Genomic DNA, 27,033 nt, shown 5'->3' on the forward strand with positions numbered 1-27,033 from the left:
TGGTGTCAGGAAAAAGTGTGCTCAACAAGATTTTAAACTGGATGAAAAACTTCTGTATTTTAGATTTATATTCAAATTAGCCTCACAAACTTGTTATTGGTGACCTTTTCAAAGAAGTGACTCGTATTTCAGGTAGAGTACGCTTTGAACTTGCTTTTCTCGCAACTTTTTGCAATTTGTGTGGTGCTTTTTTTTAATGCCATTAACTTCAGTCAGCTCCAATGTTCACTAAAAATGCTCCAAGGACAAAATACATGAAAGGAGTTCTTGGTGGTTTCTGGTTAAAACCAGATTTATAAATCTCTCCACGATTATAGGCTCCATTCTTTAATTGCAGCAGTTTAGTAGGAAAAATTAAATAATTCTTAAAATCCACTTTAAATAATCAGTTAAATGAACAGATTTAAAACTTAAATGGTTAATGAGCATAATGTGCTTCAATATTGTGATGAATGGGTTATTTTTTCAAATGGCTGACCAAGCTTATTTTGACATCTTATTTTAAATTTTCTCTTTTTTTCTTACCCAATAACCATTAAGGTGACAGTTCAATGTCATATGACTCACCATATCGATAGTCATATAAATTTATCAATTTCTAAAAAACTCTTACTCTTTAAGCATCTGAGTGCGATTAATCTTCACTGGCGCAGACAAAGCACCTGCATACTGCATCATGAGCTGAAAACTATTGTTCATTGGCACAACAGTTGAAAAGCCTTAAACTTTAAAGCAGGGAAGCATGTGTGTAGTGCTAAGTAAACATTTTATGATGATGGCAATATGAACTGTACATATTGTTAATACCTAATTGGGGAGAATATATAGAACAGTTACACTTCTAGCAAATGTACCTCCATGTGGACTGCACAGACTGAGAGGCATGTCTAAAATAAGAACCGCTCAGACTCTGACAGACATGCTTTTCATATTCATGCTTACTATGTTTGTGAAGTGTAAGCAGTTGCGTTTGTTGCATTTTTGAGTCAGGTCAAGTCTTTGGAACTGTGGTTTTTATCTCGACATCCAGCTTTAGAGCCGGGTACAAGTAGCTTTCAGGGAAAAAAAAACAGCTTTTCAAAAACTAATTACTTGGACTTGGAGTTCATTATATCACAGTTTACAGCATGTCGTTGTTGCAGTTTAAAAGTGTACAGATTCATATCATGTCTCGATTAGCTGTGACCGTGCTGAGGTATTAAAAAATGACTGGCGATTATGAGAGTCAGCATGTATCGATTTGCTGACAGGAATCATTTCAGCTTCACTAAATCATGTTTGTAGTTTCTTTCCTTTGCTTCTTTACACCTGAATCTTTAAATAATTCACAATAAAATCCTTCATTTTGTTTCAACACCATATTCAGTTTCATCAGCCACTGCTTCTTTTACAATTCCTCTATTTTTCACTCTTGTTTTCCACTCCCTTTTCCTTAAAAATCAATTCATACAGAAAATTAGCATTTAAAGCAAGACTCTTTACCAGCGAACGAGTTGACTTAAGCTTTCACTGATTAAAGAACCATTTCTGAAGCCTTGAGAGAGAAAAAAAATCTTTAGGTAGATAGAAAAAGGGCTTAAAGCATCAACACAGTGGCTCAGATGCAGAGATATGCATGAATATGCATTTGTGATTCCATTACTATTTAGCTATAATATAGCCGCTGTTAACCTTATTTAAGACAAACGTGTTCAGCTAAGCAATTCCCAATTAACAGAATGAGAAAAGAAATCAGGAAGTGGAAATATCCTCGACCGCAATCATAATTTTAAAAATCCAATTACATACATAAAAGTAATCAGGTATAGGAGGATACAGCTCCCACGTTTTAGAACAGCATTCTCTTTTTCAATTAGCAAAACCAGTGTTTTTATTAGAAATGATGAATTAAATCTGAATAGTCTTTGTGTTTTATATCTAGGGGCCGTTTCTTAGTTGTTTTTGCGTTGCTTGTGTTTAGCTTAGAGGTTGTTTAGACAAGGTGTCTACGCTTCCAGTATACTTCCATGGGCAAAATCACAGAGAGAGGCAATTTGGTTGTTGGGGGTTTTATTTGCACATATTTGAACTTTGATATCTCTCCTGGATTTTTTTTGTAAACAAAAACATCTGTTTTGTGCAGAAAACTAGACATGGGTAGATTCTTCTGCTCAAAAATAAATAGTGAAATCAGGAAACATCTCACAAATACACTAACTTGAGTTTTAGTTACCTGGCTTGCTCAATCTAATTAGCAGTCTACAAGGCTAACTAAGTTTTAACAGGAGTGGTATTTTAATGAGTACATTTTGTATGACAAGAGTAAAGTGTATACATTATGAAAAGGTCACAAAACTCTTAACCACAAGTGATCATCAGAGACACCAAAATGCCCACCGCTTATTTTTTTCCCCAAAGTCTGTGAATATTTTGCAAGGCAACATTTTCCAGCAGCCGATGAGTTTAAAGGCCTGAGCTAAGCACTTGTGAACATCTAAGAGATGGGACATAATAGTGGAAAATAATGACTGATGCTGGGTGAGTTGGCCAGATCCTCAGGCCATTGGATGCATTGTGCTGTGAGGTAGTCAGCCTTCAGCAATTCCAGATGCTGCTTAGCCGTAACAATCTGTTCTGAAGGAGTTTCTAAAAGACATTAATGTTCATTATGCTAGTTGGAAACAACATGTAAAAACAAATTTTTATTTCTTTTATACGGGCTGCATTGAGAAATTCTGAGCCGTGAATATCTCACCTGCTGGATTCAGTGTTTTGGAGCAATGCTAGTTTGCTACCTCTTAACAAGAGGGTCAATTAGAAAGTTCAGCAACTTAAAAACAGCTAAAACTTTAAACTCCACTACCAGATCTTATAAACAATGCACTAAAGTTATTTCCAGCAAATTACTGGTAACAAACTGGTGCTTTTGTTTGTTTTAGCTTTTGGTTCCTCTATCTTTAGAACTGCTACTGCTAAATATGATGGGATTTTTAGGAACTTTCAAAATGAAGCAAACAGATATTTACAATAAAAAAACCTCCAGATTACTTCTAATATAGGTTTCAAATTCAGTATCTGCCTACATTGTTAACCAAAAAGAATTTTATATTTATTAATACAAGCTTGTTTTATAGGTTAAATTATTACAAATGTAGGTTTCGAATCAGAGATTCCAAAAGGGATTATGTGGGCAGGGAGGTAGCAGTCAGTCTTGCAACAAATTTGAAGAGGCTTCTGACTAAAGACTGTTTATGACAGCTATGACATTATATCATCTCAATTTGAGCTTTTGAGATGCTAATCAGCTGCTCCCTGTTGTCAAAAAAACTAGTTTCCAGAGTTACACATCATAAATGTCCAAAAGCAAAAAATAAGGGCAAAAATCTTTCTAGCTACAGCATCCAAAATTAGAGGGAACAAACAGCAACGTCACACCCAATGAAATTATGAACTAAAGTCTATAACAACAATAACTTCGATGTGCTGCCACCATTAGCAGCTCAGTACTAGAAAATGATATTTGGGTTACTTATTCATCCATAGTGAATTAATAAAATATTTCCCACTGCTGTGGCCACCTGTTAGCATATAAATTAGCATAACTGCTACCACTCCCCCAAAATCTGGATCCTCTCCGCTGCCACCACTATAAACAGCTCAGACATAAATAAACCATTTATCTTAGTTGAAGAAGCACAGGTGATGGACTCAAGGAAAAAACAGCCGGACATAATTTTTCATTTCACTTCCTATCCCCACAAATGGACTGAACAAACAAGCCAGCTATGCAAATGGCTCTTTTGTTCTTTTCAAATGTCCCGTTTTATTTGTTTTTTCCCAGCGAACAAGACAAAAACGTGTTTGTGAAATTACTTCCACATCAGGACAAAAGCTGCCTTCAAAACGCCTCTTGTATCTGCAGGTGCTGCTCTCCTTTGTGCTTATTACTCATGTGACAGAAGTTCATCGTCAGCCTTAAGCGGTGGCGGTCAGGGGTCGCCTGTTTACCTTCATCCCTGCCTGTCACCATTCATGGGGCATCACTGTGAGGCTGCAGAGGGGTATTCTCCGGGTATTTTCCGTGTTTACTCACGGCAACGATGAGAAGAGTCCAAGAATAAACCAGAATATCGAAATACCGGGCAGAATGATGCCACCTCATCACAGCTGGAAGGATTTGTTCCCATTTCTCTTTACTCCTCAAATTTTAAATGTAGACCAGCAACTAATTTTCCAAGTACTAGGAGATTAATATTTCACTCATAAATATTTAGACCAGCTGTGCAGCATTGGTTTTGCCTGAAGAAACACATTAGTCAGTGATCTGTGCTTAAGCTTGAGATTCCCTTTTCTTCACATCTCCATGTTAGAAACTGCAACACAGTGTTTCTGGATTCCACTTGATCAGCAGTACAGAAGAGTGGAGACCATTATCAGTGAGATACCTATGAAGCCCCCAAACTCACTTTTTATTACATTTAGCAAGAAAATTATCTTTAGCCCCACAAGTTGTACTTTTATTGCAGATCACACCACACAGTACTAGAACTCAAACCTACATAAAACCCAAGCAGGCAGAACTTATAAGCATTAAAATATCTTAATGAAAGCTCAAAAGCATTCTAGCAGATCATTGTATGGTGTCTAGTGTTTTTGAAGTAAGAAATTGCTCAAGTTTCTCCAACCTGAGAAACACAAATTTATTTTTAAATTGACTAGAAGACTGCTCACAATAAAACTAATCCTTTCTTTCTTTACACAACCGAAGCCTGACATTATGACATTTGTTTGATTAATTTGGAAGTGAAGTCCAACTTTAATCCAACACATTAACTTTGGTCTGAATTTCAACTTCTGGACAAAATTACTAAAATTTTACTCAACAAGCAGTTTGTTCAAAATCAGTTCAAAACCCATTGAAAACCTCCTGGTTTTTCCACCAAATATAGATTTCTGAACTCTTCCTGAGCTAAAATGTTATTATTGTTGTTTCTAAATGAATATGAACTTGTTTTCTTCGAGGTCTCAAAGCACTGCATTTTTTACATTTTAACCATTTGTCATTTTCTGCAAATAAATAATAAATTTTTGCTTGGAATTTTGGAGACATGTTGTCAGTAGTTCATAGAATAAAAGAACAATGTTCATTTTACTCAGACATATACCTATAAAAAGTAAAAATCATGTTAAGTGGTCTCTTAATTTTTCTAGAGATGCATTTTTGTGTGCAACAACCACCGAAACACAAACTGTGCGTAATTGCAAAATGGAAGGGAAATTACATTAGATTTTTTCATTAAAAAATGTGTGGTATGAACTTGTATTCAACCCCCTTTAATCTGATGCTCCTAAATAAAATTCCGTGGATGAAATCAACTCCAGAAGCAATCAACTATGCTGAGATCCTTAGCCATCGTGAATTTGTTGTAATATTTATCCTTAAGATTTGAAACTGGAAACAACATATCCAAGAAGTTGCTACAATATTTGGAGTCACAAAATCTACAGATTTGTGTTTCCTGACAAAGTAAGAAAAAGAAAGAAAGGAAGAAAGCGCTGATGAACTCCACAACTCAAAAGAGCTGCATGTCCACAGAAGATACGATGTTTGCAAAATAATTTCTACGGTGAAGTGAAACCCCATCTCAGCAGCATACCAAGTGAACAAAACTCTCCGGGAGGTGGATGTATCAATATCAACGTCTCCCATAAAGGAAAAAACTGCATGAAAGTAAATACAGAGGGATCACTGAAAGGTGCAAACCACTCATAAGGCCCAAGAATACAACAGAATAAAATAATCCTGTTTTGTAACGTGAGAAAACAGGTACGCATTGTCAAAGCACTGTACATATGAAATAGAGATAAAATGTGGTACTGAAGTTATTACACCAGTATTACACTTGGAGGCACTCACAAAGCAGAGCTGGTGAGTGGGCTTAAAGAGGCGGGGGATGCGTGCGCTGCAGTTCCTTGTGTTTAATGGTGCTTTTGTTTCACTTCATTGCAGAAGTTGACTGAACTGAGGGGTTCATTGCAGAAAGCTAGTGGTGAAGGAACGATCTCATCTGGATATCAAACGTGATCTTATGAGGAAAAATTGGAATGTTTGCACCAGGTTCTGTGTGAAAGGAAGGTATAGAAATAGTTACAATAAAGCTTTTAATAATAGTCAGACAGTTCTGATGTCAACAGTCTTGACTCCTGCATAAATAAATAAACATAAATACAAAAACAAGGACCAATCAGGTGTGGCTAAGAATATTTAGCTGTTCCACATCTAAGCTGCAGGCCATTATTTTCAATAAAGCCTCTAAAAAGGAGGCATCTGAAGATAATGTACAAAACTATGTAAAAACTCAATTTGTGAGTCATGATCTATAATGCAATACCAAATCTCTATCAGGGCAGTATTACGTCCCTAAAAAGAGTCAAAATGGGAAAACAAAGAAAAAGATGACAATATTAGATGGGAGGAAAACAGCGTTTTTTGGGGGGGGGGTTGGCTTACATTAAAAAGAATTCTTGATAGTGGAAAACTAGAACGATGCATAATCCCAAACACATTATTCCTGCTAGGATGCATAGTGGTGGCTGTGTTATGCAGTAGGGATGCTACTTTTTATTTTTATTTATTTTATAGAAAGGGTCAGAGAACTGATTCTCAGCTGCAACAGATATTGATCTTCAGTCAAAATCTAATTTAAATATTTAATATTAGCAGTTTCTACCATTACCATAGGAATGTTATTCCAGTTTTTCAAATATTAAGCTAAAGCTAAGGGACCAAGGTCTCCAATAATCCAATTTTCATGTCAGTCCTGTTCAGGATTTGGAGGCATCTGGAGTTTTTCCCCAATCGTGTCTTAAAACACTGAAAAAACCCAAACAGAGAGACGCCATTTGGGATTTCAACAGTCAAATGTTCAGCTATGAAACAACAATATTCTTTATGAGTGCAATAAGACCCAAAAATAATAGGCAATTTTAAAAAACCTTCAAAATAATTACATCTCCTGAAGTTTAAGTAATACCAAGAGCTCTGTTCAAGTAATTTAGCATCTTTATTCCAACAAACTCCCCTCAGGTACTGAAACAACAAGTGCTCAACAATGGATGAATCATTGTAATTACTTAGAAAATTGGTAATCATGAGAATCCTGCCTCAGCCAATCTAGCTGATTTTTAAAATACCTGCTTTGACAGTTTAAGGCTCAGGATTTGAATCTTCATGAATATACATCCTAACAACGCAACGCCTGGCATTACGGTTATCAATGCTTGGATCTGGGTGAAAGATAAATGTGTGTCGAGTTTGGATTGAGCAACCTGATGTGAAAATGATGAGGACAAAGTGATTTGTTGTGACGCAGGTAGAGTGTGTCTAATGAAGTCAGACGTGCCTTGTATGCATCCTTTCTCTTTAATAATGGATTTCGCCTCATCGTGCTGACCTGCTTTTCCTTCAAGACAAATCTGTTGTTGTTTTCCACTCAGACATCAGTTCAAAGATCTTAAAATGTGTTTTCCTTGAGTTCAACGTCAAACCTATGCTTCAATATCATATAAATGAAATAAGTTTGAACCTGGGATCTTATTAATGTTTTAAAGACATGAATTTATCATACTGCTTACATGGAGATTAATGTATTTTTGATCATGTGAGGGTTTCCTAGCACTGAAAGTACTAATGAGTTTCCTGTGTCCCATTAAGGGACACAGGAAATAATTTGGTGTGTTATGAAATATTTATGCAGTAAATAATGCCAAACACATCCGCTACACAACTCTGTGCAAAAGTTTTGATGCTGCTTGAATTTTTTATTTTATTTTGTCATATTACAGCAACAGATTTCAAAGTTTTTATTGTTTTTATATGTGTTAGAACAACACAGTTGTTCCTCGGTGAAGGGAAAATGCTATTCAGTCCTCTTTACGCCAAAGAAAAAAACAGTGTATCCCATTCAAAAGTCACCTTATTACTAGTTAGATTCAAGTTTTTTATTTTTAATTTTAATGAAACAAAAGGCAGTAAAGTTGAACAGGTATTACTACTTTTGCAGGGCTTTATGAGCTCATGAACAGGTCAGAGGTTCATTCGTTTGTTTGACCTTAAGTAACAGTTTGCCTTAGGTCTCATTTTTCTGACAAGGATCCCAAGGGGAGCAATACAGCTGGTGCAGTTAAATTTAATCAGATATCTGTCAACACTGCACTCCATCGTTGTGTGTAATGTCCATAAATAATGGACCATCTTCAGTGCCTTGTCATGTACTTTCCAAACAGACCCAGTTAAAGCCGCGAGGCCCATGTGTTCATCTTCAAGGCGTAGTCTGCTTTTCTGTTTATGTAGTCAGTAAATTATAGAGGTGTCATCATCAGCATCATCAGCAACGTCAATGAACAATAATGAGGTCTGTCTTTATAATAAATGTAAGAAAAGGCAGAAAATGAGGAATGCTTTACTGAAAAACAATAAAACGTTCCTGCAGCGTTTGAACTTTTCTAGACTTTCTTTGGCTTTTGGAAAAGACAAAACTGTCCTGAAGAGAAAATCCTCCTGTAATTGCAAACTTTCTTGTTATCAGCCCCTCACCAGCAAGGATGGTCAAGGCTCTGTATCACTAAATCATAATGGCCCCTGAAATGACAGTTTCATATCGGCAAAAGCTTGGGAAAGGCTTCTCCGAGCCTGACCTTACAGCTGACGTGTGCATCCTGAGAATATCCCTTGAAGGAGCTCCAGCTGAGGCCCTGACCATCATGGAGACCCGGAGCTCATTAACAGCTGAGGCCCAAAGTTTGAATCTAATATCTATTGTGTTACTCCAGTTCCTCTATGCATTTCTTTTATAGATAGAATAAAGTCTGATTCCATATCCTTTGTTTGTTTGTTTGTTGCCCCTCAAAATGATATAAAGACATTAAGTGACAATGACAACTCTACCCAGCAGAAAATAAGGGACTCAGAGCCAACAGGCAGATCATTTGAAGGAGTTATGAAATGATACAAGCATAAGCAGTGGTACAGTTTATACCATGGGAGGGTTTCAGTTATTAATACACTGCCTGTAAGCTACTTCTAGGCTATGTAGAGCCCTTAATTAATCATTGAATACCCAAGCTTGATATCAGAAACACAATGTGACATAAAAATGTTAGCATAGTGCTACAACACCACCATCAGCCCCATTTTGCCTGATGCATGAACATCTAATGTAAAAAACTCCAAACTGATTCACATGTTAACGACAATCTTTGGTGCAACTTGATTCAGTTACAGAAGCCATTTAGATCTCTATATGATCCAAATTATTCATGGTCTAATTAAGCATTTGTACCATTCTTAGTTCATATTATTAATCTATTTTGACCAATGCATAGATATCCTCTGAATTCACTTTTCTAAATAAAATGTTTCTTCCTATGTCAAGTCTCTAATCTTTTATCCCAAGACAAAGTACAGTCTCACATCTTCGTGCTTCAAGTTTAAGTCTAGATTTGAGTCTCTTTGCTTCAAGTCCAGCCTATGTCTGCCATCCTAAATCAGGGTCTAGGTTGGGTCATTTATACTAAGTCCAGATCAAGTCTTGTCCCAAATCTGGACTCTCTAAACCCACATTGTAGTCTCTAGTCTTTTATCCTAAGTCTAAATGTAAAACCATATTGTCAGACAGCACAAAAAGTCCACAAGATTTGTTTACATGACACATTTTTCTTCATATATTTACAAAGTGCACGTTTGATTTTAAAAAAATTTTTATTCTTTAAATTAATAGATCTGTTTGTTTGTCAAGTTTCAAACCTGGCAATCACAAAAGAAAGACCAAGCTGGATGTGAAGCACTTTGTAAAACCGAGCATTCAGAGCAACAGGGTCTTAATTACAGCTTATGTGAAGAAACAAGCAAAACAATAAAAAAAGAGAAAAAAAATCCTTTTGGGTAAATAGAAGTGTAATTATTGAATATCAGCTAAATGAGAAAGTTCTGATTCAATGTTCTCACGGTAAAACCTTGCACAATTAAACCAGGGGTCAACGCTGAGGTGAAAGAAAATATGTTGAAGTAAATAGTTTGAGAGATGCTGTAATTAAATTTCCATATCAAAAGCATAATATGGTCTTGCAGTGAAGGCTGCGCTGCTGTAGGGTTTTCTTTGATGTGGACATTTTGCGCTCAACTTCTCCAACGCAGCGTTCAGCTCACAGACCTCCTCCTGGAAATCTTTCCGCCTGTGTATCTCACTAAAAAGCCTCGTCCGATCACTATATCGACTCTTCTTTTCTCTCCCCAGGAGTACCAGATCGATATCATCTTTGCCCAGACTTGGGTGGACACCCGTCTGCGGTATAACAGCAGCAGCATGCGGATTCTGACCCTCAATAGGTACAATGCATTTGCTACAAGTATGCTTTATTTGTAATCAGAAGCTTTTTTAAAAACTAACTTTGTAGCAGTTTGTCCTTCTGTTTCAGCACCTTTTCTTAGACAATATCTCATTTGAGAACAGTATTCTCCTCTCTCTTTCCGTCTCATACCGACCTGTAATTAATGGAACAAATTGATTGATGTGCTTTGTTTTCCCCAAGTCGCCCGGTTATTTTATTATCCTCCTATTGAGAAGGGAGGCCGACTCACGCATTTCACAGAAGTCTGGAGGAAGTCTGCTGCAGTGAAGTCTCACCTTGTTCTCTCTCTCTCTCTCTCTGTTTCTTGTTCAACCAGCAATATGGTCGGCCTGATCTGGCTGCCCGACACCATCTTCAGGAATTCCAAGAACGCCGACTCGCACTGGATTACGACGCCCAATCAGCTGCTCCGCATCTGGAACAATGGAAAGATACTTTACACACTGAGGTGAAAACCTTCACAACACACTGAGATAAATCACATAAAACCAGAAGAGGGCAATGCAAGAAAACAAGACTGAAAAGGTAGCAGAGCTGCTGGAAAAGCATTCATCTTTTTGTGTCCTTCAGTGGCAGGTGAGGGAAGTGTACTCGTCTAATCATTTTTGAAAGTGCTGCCGATAAAAAGAGAGTGCTGTAACATTTTCAAGAGGTGACATTGGAAAGTTTTGTTGCATAATTCAAATGTCTGAGTTGGTTGAAGCAGGTTTCATTCTGTCCATCTGCCTAAAACATCCAGAGTTCCTATTAAGCCATTTCAGAAGGAATATAATGACGAAAATGATTATTTTTACTTTGTTTCAGCCATAGACAGCTGTGGGAAAAACTAAGCACACCCTCTGGCTACCAAAGGAAAGAATACGCCTAGATAAACTAGTCGACAGCAATTGTGAAAACTTATATAAAGTTGGTCAGGAGCATGACAACCACAACTAGCTATCAGAAGCAATGGTTGCCTCCCATAAATCTGTGAAAGGTTACAAAGACATTTCCAAACAATCTGAAGGCCATCACTCTTCACAGGTGATTCACAAGTAGAAAACATTTAGGACAAACACTGGTGGCCTTCTCTGTGAGTGAACTTCTGAGCACATCTTTGAAATCCTCAGAGAAACTTCAACAAATTAGAAACAAAATGTCGACTGCAACCATAATTATTTTTATGTTAAGTAGACTAAACTCTCTTTTTAAAAATGTATAATTGATTAAAATCTGAGGTTCCTTTGCCATGTTGACTGGAGTAGTTTTGGCCCCGCCCATTGCCTTTGACACATAAGGCTGTTGGAGATAATAGTGCCGCAGCTCACGACTGAAATAATTAAATTATGAAACAATTATGCATGCTTCCTTTTAACAATAAAAGGCTGCATTAAATACAGATTTGAATAATTGTTTTTGAATTTCAGATTATTACACTTAAAGAAAATCTCATTGAACTTCTGCACTTTAAAACCTCCTACTTTTTTCATTTTAAACTACATCTAAAACTTACAAATCAACATCTGACCCAAGCATCTTAATCTCAAAGCAGTCGGGAGGGAAAAAAATCATTTAAATATTCTTTCTGTAGCTGAAGGTAATGTGTTGTTGTTTTGGATGGTTGTAAACAGCAGCTGCAGCGGCAGACATTAATTTGACAGGCCGCCCACACAGCCACAGCGCGCACTGCGGTAGATCTTATTCTCTGTATCAAGATTCAAATCTTTGCTTTTGTTACCAAACGGTTATTTGCCTTTAGAGCAGATATTTAAAACGTCCTCTTCCAGCTTGTCAACATGTCCTGGTTGTGGTGTGAGGAACCCCCAGCTGTCTGCAGCTACCGAGAAGGAAGAAGGAAAAACAAAAGGACAATTTGAGCGGACGGGTTCTTTTAAAATTTTATAGCCGTTTGGGTTTATGAACTCTCATCCTCTGACAGGCTTTTATGCCTGGAGGATCCGTTTCACCTGCATACTGAGAGTTTCTGACTAAACCTTGGCAAATAGCACAAACAACCCCGGCTTTTGTTTACATGGCCCTTGGAGGAGAAGACGCAGCAACCCTGCTGTGTCAGGACGCTTCAGGTGCCGTTGTGAATAAACTGTCCTTAAATGAGCATCATGCTCCTCGGAGATTTTATCGTTTTTGGTTTGCTGTAATTTTAAATATTACATTTCTATTTAGGTATTTAGAAGATCATGATGCAGCTTTTCATACAACCTTTGAATGTCAGAAGGGTAAAAGGCTCACTTAAAAAATGTCTAATTAGTAGCAGGAGCCTAACCCGTGATTGCAGGGGGATAATTTGTGCTGTTGTAGAGGTTAATACCACTGATCTCGCCCTTCTGAACGGCGCTCTAAACGTGCTTCTTATCAGCAGGGGATGAATGGGCCAAAACTGAACCGCTTTGCGTTGAAACAGCAAGAATTTAAAGCTGTACTGATCTCTTTTTTTATGCACAAACAATAGACCTGGTCATTACGTTTGATAGGAAAGGGTCACCCATCGTGACAGATGGTTATCGCCCGACACAGCTGTTCCCTTCAGCTGCACAGAGACTTTGGAGCCACTTCAACTCTTTGTAACCGCACTCTGTCGCTAACTCTCGCTAATTGACCTCATTTTCTTTTTTTTTCTTTTTTTTTTTTTTTTGTAGCTACTGCAGATTAAATGTGAGCAACAGCTTTAGGGCTTCACAGATGAAACTGAAGTAGCCAGTACCTGCTGGTTAGAGAAGTTGGCAAGCTAAAAAGCTCAAGAAAAAGCAAATATTAAGCTTGACGATGGGAAGATGAAAAGATTTTGGAGAGAGCAAAGTTACCCTAGGAAGGTAAAATGATGACATTGGCTTCTGTCTGAAAACTAAAACCCTGTTTATAACGATTCAACTTGTTTAATGTTCCCTGTGTGTCAGTTTTAGTTTTGCTGAATCATTAACACTGACACTGGCCCTGCACTGCTTTACACACGATTCTGGGTTCTCTTGTGATCTCCTGGTTGAGTGATTACTTTTTCATATACACCCAGGTTGGTTTGATTTAATAAAATCATAATTTCATAATTTTATTAAACTTCATTGTTACAAAAGGAGTCAAGACAGAAGAAATCTGTAAGAGGGAAAACGTTCACAGCCTCCATTTTCTCTGCTGGTTTTATCAGAAATCCAAATCAGTTTACTTGAGCTGTTTTTAAAATATCAAACTTGCTGATGAACCTTCGACTTTAAAAGTTAGAAATTTGACTCTCGGTTGGTTCAGTTAAAGCAGTTTTTCAAATTACAATGCCATACTGGAAACAAACATGAGTTTCAGACAGATTGATGTGAAGACAAAAGTTGAATAATTCAGGTTAGTGATTTTATTTCTATGTGGAAAATAAATAGGAAATGCAATGAATGTGGCTGCATAGGGTTTTGTTTCCGTGTGTAAATAAAAAAATAAGCCAAAAGAATAAAACACCAAATGTTTATACTTTATAGAGGAATCCTTAGGAATGAAAGCTTCTTAATATTTCTCATACAATAAAATGATTCTGTATCAAAGTTAAGGCATCCAGAATTTAAATGTTTAATATCAACGACTATAATCATAAAAACTTAGTGCCGCTACATAAAGTTGTGGCAAACTGGAGAGCTCCTCCAGTGACAGACTGCTGCATCCTAAGTGCACAAAGAAGCACAATCATAGATCCTTCCCCCTGCCACTATCAGACTAACCATCACTGACCCAACAAACTCACCACAATCATGGTTTCCAAACATTCATCTCAATTACTAACCAAAAAAGCTTCTGCTTTCTTAGAAAATGACACCAGTGCATGTCCCTGTACCTTATTTAATGATGACTTTTATGTAACAGATATTAGATTATAAAACAGGCATGTTTTGGGGTGCATTTCTCTGAAGAGCCTTCTCTCAGACGCACCTCTCTGCTTCGAAGCAGCTTCTTGTTCTCACTAATTTACAGTCTCTCCCAAATCTAGATTTCCAGGCTCCTGACAAGAATGGAAGCGAGCAAGTATGCAAATTGAGATTGCACATCATGTGCAATTTGTTCACCTACAAACAAGGCAAGTGAGGCAGCCCTCCTCCTGCTTCGACTGAGACTCCTCTTTTGTGCTCCAAGTCAGGCAATTAATTAGAAATTGTATGAAGGACAAAGAGGCAACAATGTGTAGCAAGCTGGGGAAAAAAATAAGCTGGTGTGTGATCTCATTTTCACAACTCTTATTGTCTGCGAAAAAAGAATCTCTTGGTTATAAGCTCATGGATGAAGCGAAAATGAGCTAAATCTAGGCTTACAATTTGCAAGGCGGAATAAAAACCGACATCCCAGATTCTCCAGAACATCTGGTGTATTGACTTGTCAAGTGATCAGAGCTAAGTACCTCTGATTTTAGAAGCAGACATGCCTTTGAACCATGACCTGACTGCAGGGGGGAGAAGCACGTTTAACTCGTATGATGAAAGACTTGTGTCATTTTGAGGGATTTCGCACATCAACCGTGCAATCGAGTGTGATCTTGTACCATCTGGTTTCAAGCCAGTGCCTAATAATCTCCAGTGCCAAAAAGTGCATCCTGTGATACAAGCAGTAATGAGGTCTTGTGCACTCACAATGTGCTTCACGGTCTGCTAAGCGAAGGATCCAAAGTAACTGGAGAGCCCTGAGCACCTCCATCTAATCCAGTCTTCTCTCTCTCTCCAGGATGACCATCAACGCAGAATGCCAGCTGCAGCTTCATAATTTCCCAATGGACGAACACTCCTGTCCTCTCGAGTTCTCCAGCTGTGAGTCCTGGCACCAAAAATACACATGCATAGAAACACGTTGATGCCCAGAAATGCATATACAGAACTTTATAAAACCAGATACAGTAAAAAGAAGAAAAGTCGGTGTAGGTTTGTCCCATGGGCTGCACTGGGCTCCTATGTGAAAACACCAATCTTTCAGGTGCAGCAGGGAGTACTGTACGCTGTTTTAAAGGAGGTGCAGCAGGGAGTACTGTACGCTGTTTTAAAGGAGGTGCAGCAGGGAGTACTGTACGCTGTTTTAAAGGAGGTGCAGCAGGGAGTACTGTACGCTGTTTTAAAGGAGGTGCAGCAGGGAGTACTGTACGCTGTTTTAAAGGAGGTGCAGCAGGGAGTACTGTACGCTGTTTTAAAGGAGGTGCAGCAGGGAGTACTGTATGCTGTTTTAAAGGGAATCACTGATCAGGGGATTGGCGATCAGCTCTGTATAGATGGGAATATTTTATGAGGTTGTCATGTCGCTCTGTCTCAGTGAAGCTTCTATTCATCTTCGACAGCAGAACTTTTTCCAAACAGTCGAGAAAAAATAATTTTTTAACCTTTTCTGAGCTGAAAGCTGGCCATGAACTCAGCATAAAGGTTATTTAATCATCCAAGATTCCTGGGCTGGTTTACTGCCATGATTTAAGTTTCATTTTTCCTTTCCTAGTCAAAACTATCAATGCACTCAGAACTTCAATGTTTCCCCGTTTTCTGATTATAGATTTGAAATTTCTACCAGATGAGGTTGAATCAGAAAGTTTCACCTTATATACTTCAATCTACTCTCTTCTTAAGAGTTCCCCACTTTGAAGCATTTAAAATGTTGGAATAGTTGCTTCTATAGTATTCATCATCCTCAGCCAACATTTTTAAAAGAATAAAATGAAAAAGTAAAGTAAAATCACCTGCCTGCAGTGAAGAAGACCGCAGTTAAGACTTTGTAGCATCATTGTTCCACTATTTATCTGCAGTGATGCCCTGCAGCTGCAACATTCAAAGACTCGTCGCTCATATAAACCTGGTTTCTCTCAGCAGAAGTAGGAGGATAACGTTCCAAGTTTTAGTTCTTCTTTACCTTTATTAAATAAAAACAGCAAAAGATAAATATTTTGGAGTTAGGTGGTATAGTATTGCTTACATTCTGAACTCTGATTTGAATTTGTAATTACAGGCAAATCACTTTCATGTCCAAATTCCTTGAAATGTTTGTGGTAGATCAGTTAATTAGTCATTTTAATTAAAGCTGTCCCCTAATTTTGAAACGGTTTGGATTTCACTCACCGTATTAAACAGAACCAGAAACCTGTAATTTAATTTATTCTGAAAAGGATCCTTAAACTCAGGAAAATTTAATTATATGATACAAGTAAAAAAAAAATTACAGTTCTCAGTTGACAGGGACTTTTTTTTCTTTATTTTTAAAAAAACGATGGTTAAATATCTTGTCTACTTGTTCCACAGGAGGTCATTATAGTGATTTTAAAACCAATCAGTGCAAAGAGAGCTTCTAAGAAATTTAACAATATACAAAGGACAATTTTTACGTTTTTCATTAAATATGTCCCCAGATGTGGAACAGTCATTAATAAAAATGAAAAGGAAAAAATGTTTAAAAAATTTCCAAACAACCTATTTTAGATTTTTTTTTTTGTATCTTTAAATAGTTCCGTATAAACTTAGCATAAATTCTAGAAATATTATGGAAATAGCAATACCAAAATGGTAATTGGAAGGCAGTCATGTCTATCAGGTGCAAAAGAAATATTTTTTAAAATCTTGTAATCAAAGAACATTCTTGTCCAGAATATTTATTTTACTGCCTAGTGAAGCATTGGCTAAAAGAAAAAAGCTTTTGAAATCTAGATTTTTATTCCTTGATGCATAAATTCATTAATATGATCCTTTGAGGTTGTTTTTCTCTAACATTTTATTGGTTATTTTTAAATAAATTTGTATTGGTAATCGTGAAATTGAAACCTCTGAAAAGCCAAACCAGGGACTCGGCCTACAAATTAGCCTTTGGCTAGAAGGTCCGTGTGCAGATCAACACCTTACAAAAATTATATTTTTCAACGTTCTGTCCCCAATCAAATAAAACTTTAATAAAGCAAAATAAATATTCATCATGTTGCAAACCTTATTTTGGAGCAAATCACTACAGATCAGATGTCAGTGTTTATCGTTGCTCATTATCGATGCCTTCCCACAGCAGTTCATTTAGTTTTCATTTAGTTATATTTAATTTGTTCACACTGTGATGCAGGCAGATATTACAGAACTGCTATTAGTGAGAAAGCCACTGACTGTTGCTGGAAGTGTTTGCATCCAGACGTATAAAAGTCAAATTACTTTCCTGAAACAGTTTTTAAATTATTGAAACAAAAACTATAAAGTAGAAAGAAAAAAAATCGGTTTAATTTTGTTGCGTTTGATTTTGATGTAGCCTCTCCTCCTCTGATCAACGAGGTTTAACGACGTCTCAAACCGAAACAGAGTCTTCTTCACGACAACAAACATCTGTTACATGTCTGTTTTTGCGAAGTCCATCGCGTTTTACTTTCCAAGTGTATGAATATAATTTTTGAGACGGCGGCGCAGATGGGCATGTCTGCAGCAATGAGTCAATTCTTTTGGAAAATTTCATCTGCTCTCCAGACTCTTCTCTGCAGTCTTAACCTTTACAAAGCTGTTCGTACTGTTAGTTTTCACTGCAGAGCATGAACACTGAGCAACAAGTGTTTCCTCCACAACGTCTCACTTCACTTTGCTACTATTGGCGGTTGCCGTAGAAATGGCACATGTCATCCACAGCAGATGGTTTACAAGATGAAGATCTGCTGTGTAGGAAGAGGAGATGAGGAGACCAGTTGAGCATACTGGGGTGATGTCTGGTATGGAAGGCATGACGAGTCCTCGTTTTGATCCATGGCATAAACATAAAGTGACTTTCAAAACTACTCACTCTTCTTTAACTCTTTTACACTTGTCAACTTCTGTTCTCTTAGATTTTACTTAATGAACCAACACCAATTGTGGAATATTTGCAGACTGTAAGGAAAATAATATTTTAAAAAATCCAAAAAAATTAAAAATAAATCTGAGAAGTGCGGCGTGCCTTTATTTTCAGCCCCACTGAGGAAATAACTTGTATAACCACGTTTGGCTTCAGCTGCTGCATGTCTTTTGCCTTCTGTCTCTGAAAGAGGTGGGCGGATCGATCCAAAAATATCAAAAAGTCAGCATCACTATTGGATCAATACTAGCATCGTAAGATCGATACCTTAGTTTCAGATTCCCTCTTGAAATTGTCTTCAAGGACTTTGTTTCAGAAATATGTTACTATGTACAAATCATGTTAATATGTAATCAAACTTTGTACAAAGTCTATGCATGGTGTGAACAAAAAGAAAACACACAACACCTAAGGGTTGGCAGTTTCATGCTATAAAACCAACTTAAAATGTATCTGTATCCTTATATTTACTTAGCATCAGGTCGGTATTAATACATGCACTATTACATCTCTTCATTATTCTATGTAAAGTCGATCAAAATCAGTCATATTAGATGGAGAACTTATCAGGATGTCACTTAAAGACTTTATATTTTTATCTAAATCATTTCCATTGTAGCTCTTGCTGTGTGTTTAGGGTTGTTGTCCTGTTAAAAGGGGAACGGCCATCAAATCTTTTGCTAACATGGGCCTGTTGGCTGCTCTACTTGGTTTCTGAATTGATTTTAAAGTGGATTTGGTCAGTCTGTCAACGTCCCTATGAAACACATCGATGTTTGTGTTCATGTGATGAAACGTTAAAGGAAAAAGATTGAGAGGTGTGAATACCTTTGCAACACTGACCTCTGTTTCTCACATGCAGCTGAAGCATTTCGCTGTTACCGTGTCAACATCCAGCTGAAGCCTAATGTGAGGTTTTTAAATCGCATCGTCTCTTCATCGTTAAGCAAATCACAAGCCGACCCATAATGACCACATTCAGTTTCATTTACTGAGAATGAACATTATGACCCTGATGGATGTGTTGATAGCCTCACTGATCGTTTCCCATTCATTTTGATGGCTTTTTTTCATAGCAGATGTACCTCTGACAGTACATTATGCAAGCAGTGTGAAACACTGGAAAGATTTTTCAATTAGTGGCTCAGGGTATGATGACAGAGAGGCTTTTAAGATAGTGGAGGATTTTTTGTGTGCGCAGGTGATCTTACATCAAACAGGAAAGTCAAGCACTTGTAATTCACTGTGACTTCTGACTGTCCTCCTGTCATGCAGAATTTCAAGAGTTCACTTCTATTAAATGAAGAAAAATTCTTAAATTGAAAGAAACTGAATTTTTGCACATTTATTCTCAATATAAAACTTTACTGCCGACTTTAAATGTCTGCAAAAAAAGTAGTAAGGTTGAGGTTTTGCTCAAAGAGCAAAAGAGTATTCTGTGTACTCTGATTTCAGAGTACAGAATATGAAGTCTTGCTGAATCTATAAAAGGTGGACTTATGAGCAGAAGGACTTTGGTTAAAAGAAATGGGTTCAGAGTTGTTGCAGAAACTGACCTTTAAAAGGATGGCAGCCTCACTAATCTGTTATTTCTAATGCTTGCAAAAATGTTCCACTCTGTAAAAATACAGTCTGGAACAAGTTAGCACAAAAGAAACAACTTGGCTCAATTGGAATAGAAAAATGTTATTTTTCTCTTCTTTTCTGATAACACCATAAAGCAGATATAGGTTTTGTTGCAGAGCTCTTTTTGTAAGTAAAAGCTTGAATTAGGGGTCATGGTTGAAGACCCTGTTGGATTGTATTGAAGCATTGCCAGAACTAAACGTCTTTATATGTGGAGAAAAAAGTGATGTGCAAAATACTTCTTACTAGAGGCTGATAACTGCATTGTATCACAATATCATCTCTAATATTTGGTCATCTGTCTAAAATGAGAAGATACGACTCTGTTCTCTACATAGCTGGTGAACAAATAAATACCCCAATCCTCCTCTTCTCCTTCTCCAGAGGCACCAAACTTAGAGGAACTGTTTAAAGTCCAACCAGTTGTAGTTTCATCTATATTCTCTATTATCCTTACACACAAATAATCTGTCAACAGACACAAAGCAGGAGGTCTGTACAGGAGTATGGTCTGCCATTTGGTGACCTCTTCCTCTCAATCACCCAGAGTGATCAGACAAACGGACGCCATATTGGCGACTATACATGAACTGAACTGTCAAGTCTGGGATTATGACAGAACTGCCATCAGAAGCTGTCACTTTTACCTCAGGCTCTTTGCAACTTCTGTGTTGTATAATAAAAAGGCATCAGTGCGACTCCAATAACACCTAACACTAAATCTTCTGTTGAGGTATGGATGCCAACAAAAACATTTCAAACGCTATACTGGGTGTAATTTCCCTACGTGGCAAATTGCTCTTTAAGGCACTGAAATAAGTTCTGTGTACAACTCATTTTTACTCCTGTCATCTGAATATTGCAGAGGGACGTTAGAAATAGCTGCAAATGTGTGATCGTTGGGGGCTGGTTGAAAATTGGGAATAATATCATGTGTTAGTCTTGATTATATGGAAGAGATGCAGGCAAAGAATCCAAATTTCACATTTAGCTGCACTTGTTTGCGGTGAAAGACAAGCGGGCGTTAGTGGAGAACAGACAGGGAGGATATTGGAGCCAAGGCCTCAGAAGGCTGTAATTTATAGCATTGTGAAAGAACATGTTGCTTCAGGGGGCTTTTAGAGGGTATGAAACATTTTGTAGCTGTAAAGACACACTGGTAGCACGATGATAACACCGTCTGCAGTCAAGATAATTGTGCAAGGCCAGAAGAAAAATGATGGCAATAATGTTCAACTAAATTAGTATTTTAAAGAGTTAGAAAATAATTTTTTGTGTCATTGTGATTTCTCTTCTTCCCCTGACATCTAATTCTATTGTAAACACAGTATAATTTTCTTGTTTTTCAGAAGCACACGCCTGACTAGTGAAAGGCTTTGTGAATTATTTTAAGCTCCTGGAGCTGTAAAGTATTTGTCCCTATGAAAATAAACTAATAAACAGTTTCTGACCAGTTGATCCTGAATGTTTGGAGAGATTTTAGAGGAAGTACTTAAGTGTGACAAGTTTGTCACTCATGCTTGTATATTTACTCTATAAAAATCATCCACCCAGTTAATTTTCCCTAAAATTGGACTCAAAGTTGAAGGGTTTTGCCATTAAAGCATAATGGGATTGAGCTGGAAGCCTGTGAAGCCATTCTACTGGCATTAAATAAATGCTACATTCGATTACATGATAGAGTATTTATTCTCAATAGGTGTGCCTCAGCAGAGTCCAAGCTAACAAGTTAAGACTGATTGCTCAGTTGGTCTGCATTCCACTGAATCTCCAATGGAAACTTGCTGTATAATTTTGTATAAATCATGCATACAACATAAAAACTGCATAGCTGCAGAAATCCTCTCCTGCCTTCAAGTTTTATTCCGATCCTTTTTTCTGTGCTTTATCCATTTATCCTCCAGAACACACTCGCACACAACTGACTCGCTCTGTGTGTGGTTTGCAGATGGCTACCCGCGGGATGAGATTGTGTACAAGTGGAAGCGAAACTCAGTGGAGACGTCAGACCAGAAATACTGGAGGCTTTACCAGTTTGACTTCATGGGGCTCCGAAACACGACGGACGTGCTTAGGACCACGGCAGGTAGGTCAAACTTCAACAGAAGATCAAGGGAGGCTCTCCCAGGTTGTCAGTCCCTTCACACAATGACTCAAACTGATGTTATGAATCATATTCCACCATAAACACAATCTCAGTTTAAAAGAGTATGGGGAAACTGTAAGCTTGCCAAGACATGACTGTTCAAGGAGAATGTTAATAATTAAACCTTACAGGAGTGGTGGGAATCGCTACCTACAATCTTAGTTATGCTAACCCGAAAGAACTAATCATAAACATTCGTTTTGCTAACACTAAATCACTACGCCAACCTGGTATTTAGCAGAAGCCAACACTAAAGTGCTAACTTCAGTTCAGATTATGGAGCGTTCACACCAAATGCGTTATGAGTGTCAGGGGCATGTAGTTTACATTCAAAGTCTATGTGGAGGCGTGTTGAAGGCCGGCTGCAGAGCGTTTCAAGCATCTAGCTCAGTGCAATTTGAAGCGTTTGGAGTGTTTTGAGCCTTTCACGTGTCAAGTGCGTCCAACCCTCCACATAGACTGTGAATGTAAACCAGTCGCGCCTGACGCACAAAACGCATTTGGTGTGACCGCACCAAAAGTGCACACGTGTCAAACTTGAAATGACACATTTTTGACGCACATAGCGCGTTTGGTGTGAACGCATCATTATATCTACTCTTGAAATTCTGCTCTCAAGCACCAATATAATTTTGACATTCCATTATGGCCTTAGAAACTGTTTTTATGTTTACATGTTCTTTACTGTCCGTGTTTTATTTTATTTGTCCGTTTCTTGTTTGAAATCGTTATCAAAGAGAGGAAGCAAAACTACTGCGTAAACAGTCTTCATTCATTTCAAAATAAGAGCACGGACATAAACGTCTAACTACTTTAGTTCTTAACAGTCAATAACCAAAACATGACAGATATCAAATTTTATTCAACTGAAAACAGCTAAGTAAATTAGCACTTTAAAATATATTTAGAAAAATAAATACTTGGGGGAAGCTAAGTTTGCTAAATCTATTCAAAGTTACCAAAAGTTTGAAATGAAAAATTAGCTCCCCTATTAGTGGAAAATGTGTCCGCCGCTTACAGCCAGAGTGACGATGGAGTACTTTAGATTCCATATGACCAATATGGATCTATTTACTAATTCTGAATGGGCAAAATCTAGAGCTAAACAGCTGCAGATGTATTTACAGGAAAAGTTGGCTCTGCAAAACACTGAGCAGGGGAACTGAACCCAAACACGCAGGTCAACTTTAACATTTTCTTTTCCAAAAAACAAACAAAAAAAAAGAAATGCATTCAACATTTTCCTTTTGTTTCCATTCTGCGTTACAGATGTCGACATCTGCCCGTTGAACTGTTCAGAGCTCCACAAGCTAACATTAGCATTAGCTCCATGCATATAAATGTAATCATATCACTACAGTTTCAAAGCTGATAAGTATTCCCCTCGGGTATACGGCCAAATAGGTTTTTTCACTGACATTAATCACTAGGATTAAAGATTAAAAAGGAAGTTTAATTATTCACTCCTCCTTCTCTCCTGCTCATCCGTTTGGTTTTTATCCCAAGTATTTTGTAGCTTTGAATCTATAGACAACTGTAAAACCTCGCTGCTCCCACATGTGGACAAAGCTCTTTATACATTTTTAATGCTTTATACGCGACCTTTGAAAATAAAAATCAATTCCGACGGCTTAAATAATTGAAAAACAGAAGACACAGACCTATCGTTAACCCCTTTTAACCTTGTTTAGAAGGTGCACATTCCTCCTGGTAGATGCCACACGGTGCTTTGTCTTCAGAGAGACGAGCCCAGATCTGCATAATGTGACCTGATTCAGCTTTCTAACAGCTGAACCTCTGTTCATGAATATTCCAGGAACAGGATTATGGTTAGGAAATGGATAACAGGGAGTGGCATCGAATTATTGGGGAGTTCAGAGGAAATTAGCTGGATAACTCAATTTTGTTTGGCTAAATCTTACTGAATTGTAGTGGTGGTTTGTTATAAAGCTTATTTACAAAAGAAGATCAGTCAACATTACACACTCACACTGATAACTGAGCATTAGTTTTAGATCTAATGTGGATCCTAAAGGCTTACACAACATATTTAAAAGACAGATTTCTGTAATGCAAAAAAAGTTCAGCTATAACTTCTTCTTCACCTATAATGTAAAATAGATTGTACCTTTCAGTCTGACTCCACAATGCGAGTTTAAATTTCACCTCAGTAGGTCATGCACATTTTCATATTTTAGCTAAAGAAACAATTTGCAGACAGGTTGAAAAATGTATCTTCCAGAAAATTTAAAATATTGTGGTAACATTAAATATTATAAGCTCCTGGTGTCCCAATCAGATAAGTTAATTAACTCAAAACATGGGAAACGTTACCTGAGCCTCTAGATCACAGGTCTCAAACTCCAGTCCTCAAGGGCCACTGCAGTTTTTAGATGTGCCACAGGTACAAAACACTGGAATGAAATGGCTTAATGACATTCTCCTTGTGTAGATCAGTTCTCCAGACCCTTAATGACCTAATTATTCTATTCAGGTGGTGCAGCAGAGGCACATCTAAAAGTTGCAGGACAGTGGCCCTCCAGGACTGGAGTTTGACACCTGTGCTTTAAATGATCTCAGTCTGGATCAGTCGGCTCATTGCTAAAGAAGTTGGTTGTTCAAAGAGTGCTGTACGCAAGCTTATTCATAGAAAGTTGAGTGGAAGGAAGAAGTGTGGTTGGAAAAAGGCTCAGTGATGATTGGAGTGTCATGTCATCAGCTGGTGTTTGTCCATTATATTATCTGGAGACTACAGTCATCAGAAAATATTTTTAATTCATCTTATATTTTAATTGTCTTAGATAATTTTGGTTCTTCATTCTCTGTACTTGAAGTTACATGAAATTAAGGCTTACAATAAAGTAAAAACTCACTCAAAAAATACAAAACTTTATGATATTCTATTTTTTAGCTTTTTTTTCCTCTTGAATTCTACAAGATACTACAAATGAGTTTTTCATGGTTTCATTTGTTTACATTGAAAGCGTGGCATTTCAACAGGAGTGTGTCCACTTTTTAGATTCACCATAACGAGATTACTTCTCAAATCAGGAAATGCTTGTGATCACAATAGGAAATGGCGCCTGAGAGCTTTCATCCTGAGCCACACTGATGGGATTACAAATTACACGTTTTCTCCCGCTGCATTGTCAAAATGCCACAAACTAATTTTCTGCAGTGATGCTCAAAAATAACGACAAACCTACACATTTACCTCATGCTGTTCAAGAAAATTGGCCATTTTCTCATTTATTACCTCGTTTTCTTGTTTCCTGTCTCACTTTGCCGCGGCACTGTTTGCACACGCATGATGATTAGTTTCCTGGCTAAAAATACCTATCATTAATTTACATCATGACAAACTTCAAAAGTGTTTCGTTTCTTTCCTTCCCGAGTATCTACACTCCGAATCTACTGCTTGATTTCTCTCTTCATCTTTCATAAACACGTGCAAATTGGGGATTTTTTTAATGAGGACAGAGTGGACAATTCAGCAGATCCCTCTTTGAAAACGTCCCAGTGAGGAATATTAAAGACTTTGGTGTTTTGCTTCTTCATCCCACTGAAAATTCGCTCAAAGCTGTGGGAGTCAAGTCCTTTTTCTAAATTTACATTCGAGAACTAGAGGTATTAATGATTTTCTTTCGTTTTTTTCCACATGTCCCCACTTGGGTTTTGAGTCTTGAATCTCTAATGAAAAACCTGGAACTCCCTCGCTTTCCGTCCCGTGTCTTGTAATACATCTTTTCAATTTCTCGTTCTTTGTTTCGGCATATTCCTGAGAGCTTTCAGCGTCTCAGCCGGAACCCAGAAAACCGTGATCAAAGCACGGCGCACGTAGAAGAGATGAGCACTTGTGCCAAAAATGCAAAAGACTAATTTGTGTGGTCACTTCAATCCCATCCATCCCAATCCATGAAGTAGGCTAAAAGATCAAGAAGAAAACGCAACGCATGACGCAATGATCTGGTGAAATTCAAGAGCAGATGAAAAGTTTGACATGTGTTAAGATGTAAAGAGTCCCAGACCCATTTTGAAGGTTTTGGGACCTTGTTGAATCAAACCTTAGATTAAGCAAAGACAAATTGGAGCAGTAGTGGATCTTCCTTGGATTTTCAGTATCATCAAAAAATTACTTAAAATACACACACACAAAAATGCATTGCAGTACATGCTGTAAACTCACAAACTTTGGTCCAAATAAACCATGTAGAGTTGATTTAATATTCACAGGAAGGGAATATTGGAATCCGCAAGTTCTCCTGTAGTTAAGGAGATCATCATTACAAAAATGTATGCATAGTCTGCAAAAATAATATAGTTCTGTTTAAATCCTAGAGCTTATGCCAGAACTCATGCATCCAAAGCAGTAGTCAAGCCCAGCCCCTCCCGCTGACCTTCCTGTTGCTCTGAGTCCCCTCAGCAGTAAAGTGGTCACTCTTTATGGAGCTATACGATCCAAGAGTTAAAGACCCTTAAAACTGGAGCAGCATTTGCTTTGAGGGTCATTGCTCCACGTCTGATGACCCCTTCACAGAGCAGAGGTAGGAACAAAGGAGGAAAATGGACATTAGTCTTAGATGTGTGGGTCTCTAGTTCCTGAGTGGTTTTATTATAAAGTACAAAACCTTCCATCTAGAGTAATTTCTCAAATAGGGCAGTCGGTTGGTAGGGATTAGAAAATGTTAGAGGAAATGGTCACATTTATTCTGTTCTCTCTGCAAAATCTCTCCGGTTAGTAGAAGTAAATGTAGTTCATGTTTTATTTCAGTTTTAAATTGTTGTCAAGATAAAACTTAACACTGGAGGACAACAAATGTTCACATCAAGCAGATTAGTTCGGTTCACCATGACTTTTTCTTTAAAAAGTTCAAACCCGGTTTGGGAAAAATCCTCTTCTTCACACTGTGTATTCTGTCTCATGAACCGTTCAGCTGACACGTCCTTAGCTCATTAGCGAAGCAGTTTTGCTGTAAATATTCTTGGCTGCTTCCAAACAGAGCGGATCCGACCGTACGGCACGGCGGAGTCGGTAGAAGAGCGTGTTGAAAGCATCTTGGACTAATAAGTGCTCAGGAGAAGTGTGC

At 37.7% G+C, this 27,033-nt stretch overlaps 1 protein-coding gene and 1 long non-coding RNA gene across 2 annotated transcripts in view; one reads left to right on the forward strand and one right to left on the reverse strand.

The window, feature by feature from the left end:
- The window catches only part of LOC114141233 (gamma-aminobutyric acid receptor subunit gamma-3-like), an 86,799-nt gene that overhangs the window by 39,122 nt on the left and 20,644 nt on the right, over nt 1-27,033 (forward strand). Inside the window, exons 4-7 of the mRNA XM_028011720.1 lie at nt 10,275-10,366; nt 10,706-10,837; nt 15,076-15,158; nt 21,749-21,886. Coding sequence (XP_027867521.1) covers nt 10,275-10,366; nt 10,706-10,837; nt 15,076-15,158; nt 21,749-21,886 — 445 coding nt within the window. The remainder of the gene's footprint in view (nt 1-10,274; nt 10,367-10,705; nt 10,838-15,075; nt 15,159-21,748; nt 21,887-27,033) is intronic.
- The window catches only part of LOC114141234 (uncharacterized), a 50,479-nt gene continuing 33,997 nt past the window's right edge, over nt 10,552-27,033 (reverse strand). The window contains exons 3-4 of the long non-coding RNA XR_003594799.1: nt 14,985-15,165; nt 10,552-10,804 (exon numbers count right to left, since the gene is read on the reverse strand). This is a non-coding gene — a long non-coding RNA (uncharacterized LOC114141234). The remainder of the gene's footprint in view (nt 10,805-14,984; nt 15,166-27,033) is intronic.

Source organism: Xiphophorus couchianus, chromosome 24 (genome assembly GCF_001444195.1).
Source record: "Xiphophorus couchianus chromosome 24, X_couchianus-1.0, whole genome shotgun sequence".
NCBI lineage: Eukaryota > Metazoa > Chordata > Actinopteri > Cyprinodontiformes > Poeciliidae > Xiphophorus > Xiphophorus couchianus.